At 29.9% G+C, this 12562-nt stretch overlaps 1 protein-coding gene across 1 annotated transcript in view; it reads left to right on the top strand.

Moving 5' to 3' along the window:
- Window positions 1-577: 577 nt before the first annotated feature.
- LOC106684554 (general odorant-binding protein 56d) overlaps window positions 578-12562 on the top strand; it is a 20455-nt gene continuing 8470 nt past the window's right edge. Inside the window, exons 1-5 of the mRNA XM_014426706.3 lie at window positions 578-725; window positions 3606-3684; window positions 4817-4872; window positions 4944-4979; window positions 5058-5169. Of these exons, the coding sequence (XP_014282192.1) occupies window positions 660-725; window positions 3606-3684; window positions 4817-4872; window positions 4944-4979; window positions 5058-5169 (349 nt within the window). The 5' untranslated portion in view covers window positions 578-659. The remainder of the gene's footprint in view (window positions 726-3605; window positions 3685-4816; window positions 4873-4943; window positions 4980-5057; window positions 5170-12562) is intronic.

Below are 12562 nucleotides of genomic sequence, written 5' to 3'. Positions count from 1 at the left end.
AGAACAGGATTAAATGAAATTCGACATGTTCCAAAATAAGGAGATGTAAATGAACTGGTCCACTTTAATGTTACTTTTCAAAAATTTTGCTGACATAACAATGATTTGATCGAGTATTTGGTTTATTTCTTTTGATAAGCTAAAGTTACTCAGGAAATAAATCCTCTCATTTAGTGAACCCCACTTGTTTAAGACGACCCTGAGGACAATCCTCGAAGATGTCAGAGTATCGGTACAAAGTTTATTAATGACAAGAATCTCTCTTCATAATTTATCATTGGCCAAACAGCAGCTCCTATTTCTGAAGCATGTGATTAACCACGTCTAGGATTTATGATTGACAAATTACTCCTATTAAACTAACGCCTTCGTTCTTGTTTAGATTTCTTTTTTGTTTTATGTGATTTTCCCATGATTGTATAAGGATCCCTTGATTTGTGCTGTTTCAAAGACCATAAGAGACAATTTTCCATTATTCGTTGAAACCTATAATTGCTCTAAATGATCTGCCAACAGTGGACTCTTGCCATCCGATGATTACACGTGATTGCTGCCTTCAGAGCCGCCCTTGGAACAACTCTATAATTTTCTGATGCTATATAACCGGGGTTACTTCCGTTTTAGCAGCAGAATTTACAAGTATTCAGAGAACTTAGACAATGGAGAGGAGCTTGATGATCTTGGTCTTCTTGATGGCTTGCGCTTTAGTCGAGGAATCCAGCGCTGTGAGTGTCAGATCAGTTCAAGTTGAAAATTAAGATCGGTTGTGATGTGAGAAAGTGGATGGAATAAAGTGATTTTTATTAAATGTGGAAAAAAAGAGCGGGTCATTAGGCATTATTTAGATTTAGTCCTAGTAATAAAGATTTTGAAAGAGTGTGATTAGAAGTTTTAAAGGTACGATTAAGCCGAAATGCTATTCACACGTTATAAATATATAAATAAATAAATCTAAACCGTTAAAACCCATAAAGCCTCACGGGTTTAGTACTTTGTAAGGAGGTACTGTTACTAGACTAACCGTTGTGCAAGGAGGTGATTTGGTCAGAATCCCACTCAACAAATTTATATATTTTTGCATTTATATATTTATGCATTGGCACAATATAATTAAATATTGAAGATTTCTTCAAATAAGAATTGTTGACGGAGAACCGTCAATATTCAAAGTCTTACTACTCCCCTCGTGGAAAGATTGTTTAAACTTGGATCTGATAAGTGTCCCTCCGTGGAACACTTCAACACACATTGGCTGACAGCTTGTAACACATTTATGATAGTGTCGATCAAACAATCGATCCATACCTATAGGCTTGGAAAATCTTGAAATTTTATTCAGATAAAATCTGTTCGTTTTTAGATTACAGAGCAATTAAGTCTGCATAAATAGGCTTGAAAACAGAGAAAGAGTGTTGGAATTTCTGCAGAAGCTTTCCTAATTTAGCAAAAAATATGGGATAGGTGTCATTTTAAAGTATATTCCGTGCCCTTTCATATGATATGCAACAATATTACGATAACGTTAAGATAGTTAGCATTTCTCAAAATCTGCTTTAAAATTTTTATATTTATTTTCTCAGAAAGTACTTATTTTAAAAGTTTCAAATTTAGTCCTTTAATAGTTTATATTGATGTTAATCAAAGAGAAAATGTAGAGAAGTGTGACGGAAATGGCTTCAATATTAAAAAAATTAAAACTATAAATTCACCCCCATAAATTCAACTCGTCACCCATATTAATTATTACACCAATGGTTGTATAATGTTTTTATGAAAATAAACGTAACCCAAGCGTGAATATTGATTCAGTTAATAAGTCAGGAGATTTATCTAGAGAATATTTTATTTACGCCTCTGATTTCATTAAAATGTTGTTCTTAAATAATTTTAATGCGGGCTGTCAGTTTTTTCCGGTACGTGGGCTTTATTGAACCCGAGACTCCATGATCAGGTACTGTGGCATCAAATGCCATAATGCTTCCATTTGAAAAGACTTATCAAGTTCTTTTTGTTTTTGTATTCCGCTGTAGATTCACTTGGGGAAAATTTTTTGGAGAACTTGAAAACATATAATTGCAGCTGTATAGTGCTTTAGGGAATCAGAAATAATTACGTACCTAACTAAAATATTGCACTTTCTTTTCCACCTTGTGATCTACAATAAGGAATGTATTGTGATCTGCTGAAATAATTAGATTTTCGTCGTTGGATAATTTAAAATCGACATTTCCCCATTTAAAGAAATTAATATCATTGTCATTAACGGATAACTTGTCTAATAAAGAACTGATACCTTAGATTCATTCTGAAAACTAGATTGAAAATATTTTTGAAACCAACAGTGAAATGCTATCAGAAGCTTTAAAGAATCTCCTGGCTTATTAACTGAATTATTACTAGCATCTGGGTTATTTTTATTTTCATGAAAAGTTAGTGTTAGCATTGCTGTAGAAAGTAATATGAATGAAGAATGAAGCATATGAGAGTAGAGCTTTAGTTTTTAACTTTTTTCAACATATATTTCTGTCTCACATTTAAATATGCAATTTCTGAAAAAATTAAAAATTTTAAATTAGGTTTAGCCAAACCATCAAATTCTTCCCGCATCCAATCGTTACAATCCAAAATCCTACGTAAAATCGTTGATGCTCCTTATTACGTCACAAATAAACTCATTCATAAAGACCTTAACATCCCATTCGTTGCAGATTTGACCCAAAACAGATATGCGTCTTTTTATTCCAAACTCCTTAACCATCCTAACCCATTAATTCTTAATCTTTCATCCTTAACAATCCCTGATAATCCTCCGAGGCGTCTGAAAAGAAGATGGCCACGGGACCTTCTAGTTTAAATTAATGTTTGAAGTACCACCAATGGGTGGTTCCTTCCCAAGATTTTCAAGTGTATATGAAACATACTACATATTTACCTGTTGTATTATTTTGTACAGTTGTAAATTACAATAAATAAATAATAAAAAAAAAAATTAGGTTTAGAGAAATGTTAACATATTGTTACTATATACTGCTGCATATCATATGAAAGGGCATTGGATATACTGTAAAATAACACCCATCTTGTACCTCTAGCTGAATTAGGCAAGCTTCAACAGGAAATCCAAAACAAGAGGATATTTCTCACTAAAGTTTCACAGTTTACCAAAACCTTACTAATAAAGTATCTGGCCAAAATTTGAAGAAAATCTGAGATGATTACGTGGAATATCCATTCACTAATAATTATTAAATAAATAATTGTAAACTAAATAGGTTGATTTTAAATTATAAAATTCAGTGAACTGAGCATTTATCGTATTATATTCACTATCTGTGTTAATTTATAGAGCAGTTTTTATATCATCTTCTTTATTACTTATATGTTCTGGAGAATGTGTGCTGAAATATACTCAAATGAACATGTAAAAATCTATTAAGAATTTACTATAGTTCTAGTTATATAGGTAAGAATATATATGTATATATAGAGAGAGAAATATTTAATCCTCTAAGCATTTTTATCATACAATAAAACTTTTATTGGATGATAAAAATCATGCAAAGTGTGATAAAGCTTTTATTAATTTAATTTTTTCAATTTTCCAGGCCATGTCAGAGGCACAAATGAAAGGTGCGATGAAAACATTACGGAACATGTGCTTACCCAAAAGCGGAGTCAGCAAAGGTGAGTTGTTTATTTATTTTTAAAAACTAATGCTTCGTGATCTTTATTATTTAAGTGCTTAAAGCGAAACTACAATTTTAAAAAAAGAAGGTAATAGTAAACCTAATTAATTTATAGTCTGTTATTTATAGTCAGGGGTATGTATTGTGATGTGCCATAATAACTTCAGAGTAAACGCTATTTCTTGCTCGTCATTTCAGACTCATGCACTAAAAAATTTAAACTCATACATTGTACAGCTGAAGCAAGGAAAAATGATTAAAAAACTCAGATTGGGTAGAGTTTGTCGAATTTTTATTTTAAAAAAAGATATCGATTTTCATGAAATTTAGACATTAATTACATTTCGGAGGGCGAAATCAGTACTCGGTTTTTGAAAAAATTAACGTTTTTACTCTAGTTACCATTTTGAAGTCTTTGTGATATTGTGTGTAAGCTTAATACTTGAACATTTTAATAATTTATTCTTTTAATATTTCTGTCTTGTAAAAAGGACATTTCGGCCCTAAATCTTTTTTCTACCTTGAACAGAAGAACACATCCTAATTTCCCGATATTTTCCCCTAACTCCTGGGTGTGCTGGTATCTAATATTGACAGGATACATTTTGAAGCCTAGATTTACTTGAAAAAGTTTCATCAAAATCCACGAGACAGGTATGAGATCCTCTCCTTTTTAGTACAATGATGTATCGAATTGCTATTATTTTTGACTATTGCTATCAAGCTACGGAAACATTAATGTAACTCTGTAATGTTTCAAGGCCGTTCATCGTCAAGGGAGTTGAGGCGTCGGTTGTAACAAACCTGGAACTTTCGCGGCACCGATTAATGCGTCCTAGGGAGTTGGATTTTATTTTATGGATTATCGTGGGGGCCATACGAAATGAAAACTTGACCGTTCCACTATGGGTAGAATATGTTGATTACATATAAATTCTCCTCCCCCCTCTTACATCAGAAATGACTAGGCAGGGAGTTACAAAAAACAATGAATTTATATAATAAAAACTTGGTTAAAAACGAATTTCTCTTTTGAACTCAGTTACATACATACATTCTAAGTGAATGGCTTACTCTATGATAGTAATTACGAAAAATGTTTATTTAAAAAATATATGTGTTTATTTTAGAAGCTCTAGCGAATATGAAGGAAGGACAATTCGACGACGAAGACAGAAAACTTAAGGTAATTAAACGTTCTACCAGATCAAATTCTATATTCGTATCTTTGTTTTAATTTTCATATTTATTTTTCAGTGCTACATGGGATGTATTATGAACATGATGCAAGTAGTAAGTATAGTTAGTTCTTTTTTTTTCATGTATAGTTTTGTAGGAGCTAGAATAAATTTATGTGATTTCTATGATTAGGTAAAAAATGGAAAGATCAGTATGACTATGGTGAAGAACCAGATAATGAAAATGGTTGACCCTACGTGGGGAGCTAAATTGGTTGCTACGTTCGAGTCTTGTGCCAGCGTTGGTAAGTCTTGGTTGCTTGAAACACCTATATATTCTTATAAATAGTTAAATTGACATATCAGTAAAATTAGATTTTTTTCAAATTTCTCAGCACTGTTACGACTTCCTTATGTACTACTAACTTAAAAAAATTAATCTGCTTCATACCCAGCCTAATTAATTCTTAAATATTTGAACTTTAAGGGGAAAAAGTTCTGTAGCACAAAAAAAAAAACTTCAATATTCAAAAATGACCAAAATTCTGTAAGCCAAGACAACTAAGGATGGCATATACATGTACATATATTGATTTATTTCCTCTCATAATCCTCTGTATGTACATATACATATATCATTAGCCAATATATACACATGGGAATTGGTTTTATGACAGATATTCGGAGCATCATGCCTTAACTCTCCCCTACCAGTTTACGAACAATCCTCGTAAACTTCACAAAAAGGACAAGTATGATAAAATAAAAATTAAAATAAATACACAATTACACAAATAGAAATAAACTCAATTCATCATTATCTTTAACAATGCAAAATAAATAACGAACCAAAGATTCGAAAATACTTCAACCTAAAAAAACACAGAACAAAAAAAAACACTTCTCGCAGTTTAGCATAACACTATCTTTTTCACTATATCAACTCTTACGATCACTAATTATAAACATGTGTGGTACCCCCACACAGAAAACAACAACAGAAATAAAAGAAAAAAAAAACGCTTCCAAAAATAATAAAAACAACTTAGTTATATGCTATGAATGGCAGAGGACCTTTCTGGCCGTTCCGGAGTCAACATAACGGGAATTTCAATTGCTCCACATAGACCCTCCTCCGTTTCTTCAGTATATTCTATAAGCTTTCAATAGTGACAACGTTATGTTGTCTAAGGACGATCACCCTAAATAGACCCTTATAGCGTAGTAGCTCCTTACTCCTATTGGTTCCCAATTTCGGATATACGATGGTTTCGAGTATGAGGTATCCCATTATATCCTGTGAAATGAGATTCAGTCGCGACACCCGTCTTCACTTTTTAATTTCTCTCTTGATGATCTCCCTGATGGTGGTGCGCCGTCATCCCGTTCCGACTCTTCAGGGTCTTCTTCCACCACCATTGTCCATTCCCTCAGAAATTTCTGGGCGTCCCGGACGATTCCCCTCGTTGTCAACCATCTACTGCCCTACGCAACCTGGCGCTCCCTCTCTCCACTATCCTGAGACAACGCGGCTCCTAATGTGTATTCGCGTGCGTCAGTCGTAATTGTGAATGGTCTTTGGAAATCCGTGTACGCGAGGACCGGTTCCTCCTTAATTCTTCCCTACATCAATGTACGTTATTTCCTATCATCAGGCTTATAACTATTTTGCTACCCATTTTTCAACAAATGATTAAGGGTCACAAATTGGTACGAAGCGCCGATAATAATCCCTTCACGTCTTTCGGCACTAACATCTTCTGAAGCACCTCTACTTTAAACGCGACCGGTTAAACCCCTTTCTGCGAAATATAGCGTCCTAAAAAGTGTATTTCACTGAGTTCTTTGGAGTCAACTTGAGCCCGAATTGTCGTACTCTATGAAGAGTATCCAAACTTTGATACCACCACTGTTCATTCAGCTGTTCTGAATTGAGATACAGTTTTTATTATTGTGTAATAATCAGAATCAAGGAGTTCAAATTTTAATTTTTAATGAAAATGTAAGAATGTGAAAAATAAGAATAAAATTCGGTTTTAAAACAAGAAGCCAACTGCTATAAAATATGTACAAAAAAGACAGAAGAAATTAAAACTTCAATGCTTGGAAGAGTTTACCAGATTCAAACATATTGCTTTTCGTATTCTTAGAATATTTGGCTCGACTTGCACGTGTTAACGAACGTTTTTCAACATAACGATTTTTTTTAATAAATAATTGAAGAACCAAACAACCGTCGAGACTGTAGATTACAGAACCTAGAAGTTCAAATTTTAACTTTCAATGACAATGAAAGTCCATTATTATCATTAAATTGAAATACTTGATACTTACACATAAAGATGTATTGATTATTTAATAAATTCTATTTTTTTGCCTTTATGGCATAAAAAAAAATAAAAGGGCGTTTATATTGTCATTACATTGTAATTGTATGTTAATACTAAAAAGGATGTGAAACAAAACAATTAATAAATAATTATCTATTTATTATATGATTTTTAACTATAGTGATAATTTTTTTTTTCGATCCCTGATATTTTACTTGAAGCAAATTGCTAAACTCCCAAATTAATACTGTATATTAAGGGGCATATATAATTGGATGTACATTTAATTATAAATAATTCATAGCATTTCTTTATTACTAACCAAGACACTAGAAATCCAGCTCATTCCATTTCCACCGTTAATGTTTTGTTTATTATTCAATTGACCCATTTTTCCATGTTGCTAGCCATTTATTTTTCTTCTCAATGATAATATAAAAGATTATCTTCCTTTCTTTCTTTCCCTGATGCAGAACTTCCATGAGCCTTCCTTGCTTTAATGCTTCCTGATTTGGAAAATATTCCTGCTATGGAAAAATAGTAACATTCGGTTAGTATGATAAAAATAATAATAAACTAATAATAATATAAGTTCATTAATTAAAAGGCACTTCTGGTAAGGAAAAAATATCCATCTCCATAAAGAGATCCATCTGAAAGCATACCCACTTTGGAATACTAAATAAATAAACCAATATTTATATTAAATATTTCACTAGTTTATTACAGAAGATATGGTCTAAGTTTAATCATAAACACTTCTACTGATATCTTTTTAGAGCATTTTTTACACTAACGGTGAGTTTTAATGTTGTATCGATTTTCTCTTTCAATGACCTGAGTAGAAACATTAGAAAGTAAATTAATTTTAAAAATTCGGCATAGAAAATATTTTTCTGTTTTATTGATTCAATGTTGTAAAAAAATAAATAAATAATAATTCCATATTTGTTGTACAAAAAAAGTCCAACTTATTCAAATAAAATTCAAAAATATTTCCTTGACGTCAACAACGCTTTTCTAGACTTGCTAAATGTTGACCTGACGTGTAGCTGTTAAAACGGAAAGTAATACCCTGTAATTTATGACAGTATAGTAAACAGACCAAAATCAGGTCGTTGTACAGATGCTGAAACGATTTTAGTTCATTTTTATTACTAATGAAAAAGAATTTCCTCTTTCAAAAATTAAATAGAAAAATTATAAAGCAACTTGAATATTTAAAAACTGGTTTAGCAATGATAAAAAAAAGTTTTAACATTTTTGTTGTTCAAGTTGAAAAACAAACTGTCAATTCCATGGATCAAGTAATATGTTGTACCTTAAAATTTATGACAGTAGCTTTAAAGAAGCAATTCGTTATTTGGATTGACAGGCACTACTTTAGTACCTGTCAATTTACGGTACTACTTTACAGGACATAGGGGTTTATGTATAATATACCTAATCTTCAGTTCATATTTTTATATTCCCATCTTCTGGCAGGAACTTCAAAGTAGCCACCAGGGGTTGGCAAAAAGGCCTTTCAGGGCCATTTACCGGTTGTTCCCCCAACAGTTACAAGTACCATCCATTTATTCGTAAGAATTAAAATGAAGAGTAGAATGGAAAATTAATCGTACATAAAAAACATCTTTTTACACCTCCACTTATTCTTTTTGATTATCGTGTTCAATACAATCATGAAAGTGAATTATGAAATATTAACATGATAGCCCATCACTTCTAATATTTTTAATTTAATTTTTTCGCTTGCCTATTTTTACAGGACTTATGCCTACCATTAACATCTTTCAATAAAAATTTTACATTCCAAATGTGATTTTATGGTCTTTCTTTATAGTCTTAATGCCTATTTTAAAACATAATTAAAAATTCTGTGTTAGTCCTATGACTAAACTGATCTTATATCTGTTTAGATTCTTAATTATGTTTTTACTTAGCCCTATGTAACTGATTATGGAAATTTCAATTTGTTTATAGAAAAACTCTCGAAATTTATCTAGTGACGGTATTTTCCAAATTAAAATATTGCAAATATTAATATAGACTCACCGAGCTTAGATCTCAAAAATTATATTTTCTATTATTTATATGAATAAACTACTACTACTACTAGCACTTTTAAAATATACTTATAATTAGCCTTTTTCCAATTTATTACTTTTAGGTTTTAAAAACTTTATGTTATTTATTTTTTTAAATAGTTTTCCTTAAGAAACTAAAATATGATATAATTTTGGTCTCTCGAACTCAAGTAAAAATAATTTAACTTGGAAAAGTATTACTCTAACTATTCTTTTTCATTATATTTTGTAGAAAATAAAATCTTTTTTTAAATACTTCATTATGGATGAAAAATTAGCCCTTACTATTTACCATTACTTTAGTTTATAAAGTTTAACTTGTTTATTTTTATGTATTTAGTTTTTTAAACAGTCTTCAATAAGAAACTAATATATGATATAATTTTGGTCTTTTGAACTCAAAGTAAAAATAATTTAACTTTGAAAAATATTATTCCAACTATTGCTTTTTATTACATTTTGTAGAAAATGAATTTTTTTTTTTTAAATACATGATTGTGGATTTAAATTTAGTCCTTTTAAAATATACCTATAATTAGCCTTATTACAACTGCCTCTTACTATTTACCATTAGTTAAATTTACAAATTTTATGTTGTTTATTTATTTTTTAAAACAGTTTTGCTTAAGAAACTAAAATATGATACAAATTTTGTAGACAAATTTTTTTTTTTTAAATACATGATCGTGAATGAAAATGTTTTAATTTAAAATTAAACATGAATCACATAAAAAGTAGACTTGCTTACTGAAACTTGAAAGAAACATAACAGGAACATATTATATTGGAATTTTAGAGTAACAATAAATAAAATAGTATAAAAAATATAATAAAGGTGACAATCAATATTTTTTAAGGGCGAATATCTGATGATTGCAAAACGTTTTTTTTCTTTGCACACTTTAAGTGACTTTTTCGTTCTTTCAATCTGCTTCGATCTATAATCCTTTAAAGAGCTCTAATTATGCTCTTAATAAATAGTAAACACTATTTTTTTTCTATTTTTGCTTTTACACACCACAACATGTTGTTATCGATTCTGTTTCTGATATCTTATGAAATTTTTAATTCAAACTTCTTTTAAATTCTTTGTTATAATTGAAATGGTACAGCTAAAAACCGGCCTTCCTACCCCAATTGGAATTCATATAATTAATCTCGAAAATAGGCAAACAAAAATATAATCCTGGAGACTGGTGAAGCTAGTAAAATTTATAAATCAGGTTCAGTAGAGTAAAGTAAAATATCAACTGGGAGTTTGAAAAGGATTGCCCATTCCTATACTGGATAAGTTGGATTTTTTTTTTGTATAGCAAATATGTAATTATTGTATTTTTTTCATAACTTAGAATCAATAAAACAAAAAAAAAATTCTATGCCGAATATGTTTTTAAATTTTAATTTGTTTTCTAATGTTTTAAATCAGGTTGAGTAGAGTAAAGTAAAATATTAACTAGGAGTTTGAAAAGAATTGCCCAGTCCTGTACTGTCATAAACTACAGGGTATTACTTTCCATTTTAACAGGTACACGTCAGGTCAACATTTAGCAAGCCTAGACAAGCCTTGTGGACGTCAAGGAAATATTTTTGAATATGATTTAAATAAGTTGGACTTTTTTTGTACAACAAATATGTAATTATTATTTATTTATTTATTTTTTTATAACATTGAATCAATAAAACAGACAAATATTTTCTATGCCGAATTTTAAAATTTAATTTACTTCTACTAAGGTCATTGAAAGAGAAAATCGATATTACATTAAAACTCACCGTTAGTGTAAAAAATGCTCTAAAAAAATATCAGTAGAAGTTTTTATGATTCAACTTAGACCATATCTTCTGTAATAAACAAGTGAAATATTTAATATAAATATTGGTTTATTTATTTAGTATTCCAAAGTAGATATTCTATCAGATGGATCTCTTTATGGAGACGAATATTTTTTCCTTACCAGAAGTGCATTTTAATTAATGAACTTATATTATTATTAGTTTATTATTATTTTTATCATACTAACCGAAATGTTACTATTTTTCCATAGCAGGAATATTTTCCAAATCAGGCAGCATTAAAGCAAGGAACGCTCATGGAAGTTCTGCATCAGGGAAAGAAAGAAAGGAAGATAATCTTTTATATTGTCATTATAAAAAATGGCGAGCAACGTAAAAAAAATGGGTTGATTAAATAATAAACAATTCATTAACGTTTGAAATAGAATTTGCTGGATTTCTAGTGTCTTGGTTCACAATAAAGAAATGTTATGAATTTTTTACCGTTAAATTAATAATATAGATATATATTTACATCCAATCAAACATGCCTCTCAATATACAGTATTAATTTTGCAAGTTAGCAATTTGCTTTATGTTTCTGCAATTTGCAAATTTCTATTGTCAGCTTATTTTCCACATTTTACCCAGATTATAAAGTAGAGTAGCAAGGCATAAATTTTAGTATACATAAAGATTATCACACAATTCTTGAAACTGTATTTCAATTCAAAACAGCTGAATACTAAATTTGTTTGCTTTTCTTTCGTGAGGATCTATAATAAATGCCTCTGAGCATCATGAATACTCTTTCGAAATAGAAATCATAAAAAAAATTGAGAAATCATGATTAATCTTTAGAAAAGAACTTTTTCAAGAAGCTGAAATGGAGTATCTGATATAATATCTAAGAGCCATAACTAATATTCTCAAACTTTAATAATCAGAATCATGGAGTTCAAATTTTAATTTTTAATGAAAATGGAAGAATGTGAAAAATAAGAATAACATTCGGTTTTAAAACAAGAAGCCAACTGCTATAAAATATGTACAAAAAAGACAGAAGAAATTAAAACTTCGATGCTTGGAAGAGTTTACCAGATTCAAACATATTGCTTTTCGTATTCTTAGTATATTTGGCTCGACTTCCACGTGTTAACGAACGTTTTTCAACATCACGATTTTTTTTTTTAAACTAATTGAAGAACCAAACAACCGTCGAGACTGTAGATTACAGAACCTAGCAGTTCTAATTTTAACTTTCAATGACAATGTAAGTCCATTACTCTCATTAAATTGAAATACTTGATACTTACACATAAAGATGTATTGATTATTTAATAAATTCTATTTTTTTGCCTCTATGGCATAAAAAAAAAAAAAAAAAAAAAAATAAATAATATTAAAAAAAAAATTTATTATATGATTTTTAACTATAGTGATAATTTTTTTTTCTCGACGCCTGATATTTTACTTGAACCATATTGCTAATTAATGTTGTATCGATT

This window comes from Halyomorpha halys, unplaced genomic scaffold (genome assembly GCF_000696795.3).
Source record: "Halyomorpha halys isolate HHAL.00 unplaced genomic scaffold, Hhal_1.1 Scaffold29.1, whole genome shotgun sequence".
Lineage (NCBI taxonomy): Eukaryota > Metazoa > Arthropoda > Insecta > Hemiptera > Pentatomidae > Halyomorpha > Halyomorpha halys.
Note: the sequence above shows the minus strand (reverse complement) of the source record. Positions and strands in the feature narration are given on the sequence as shown.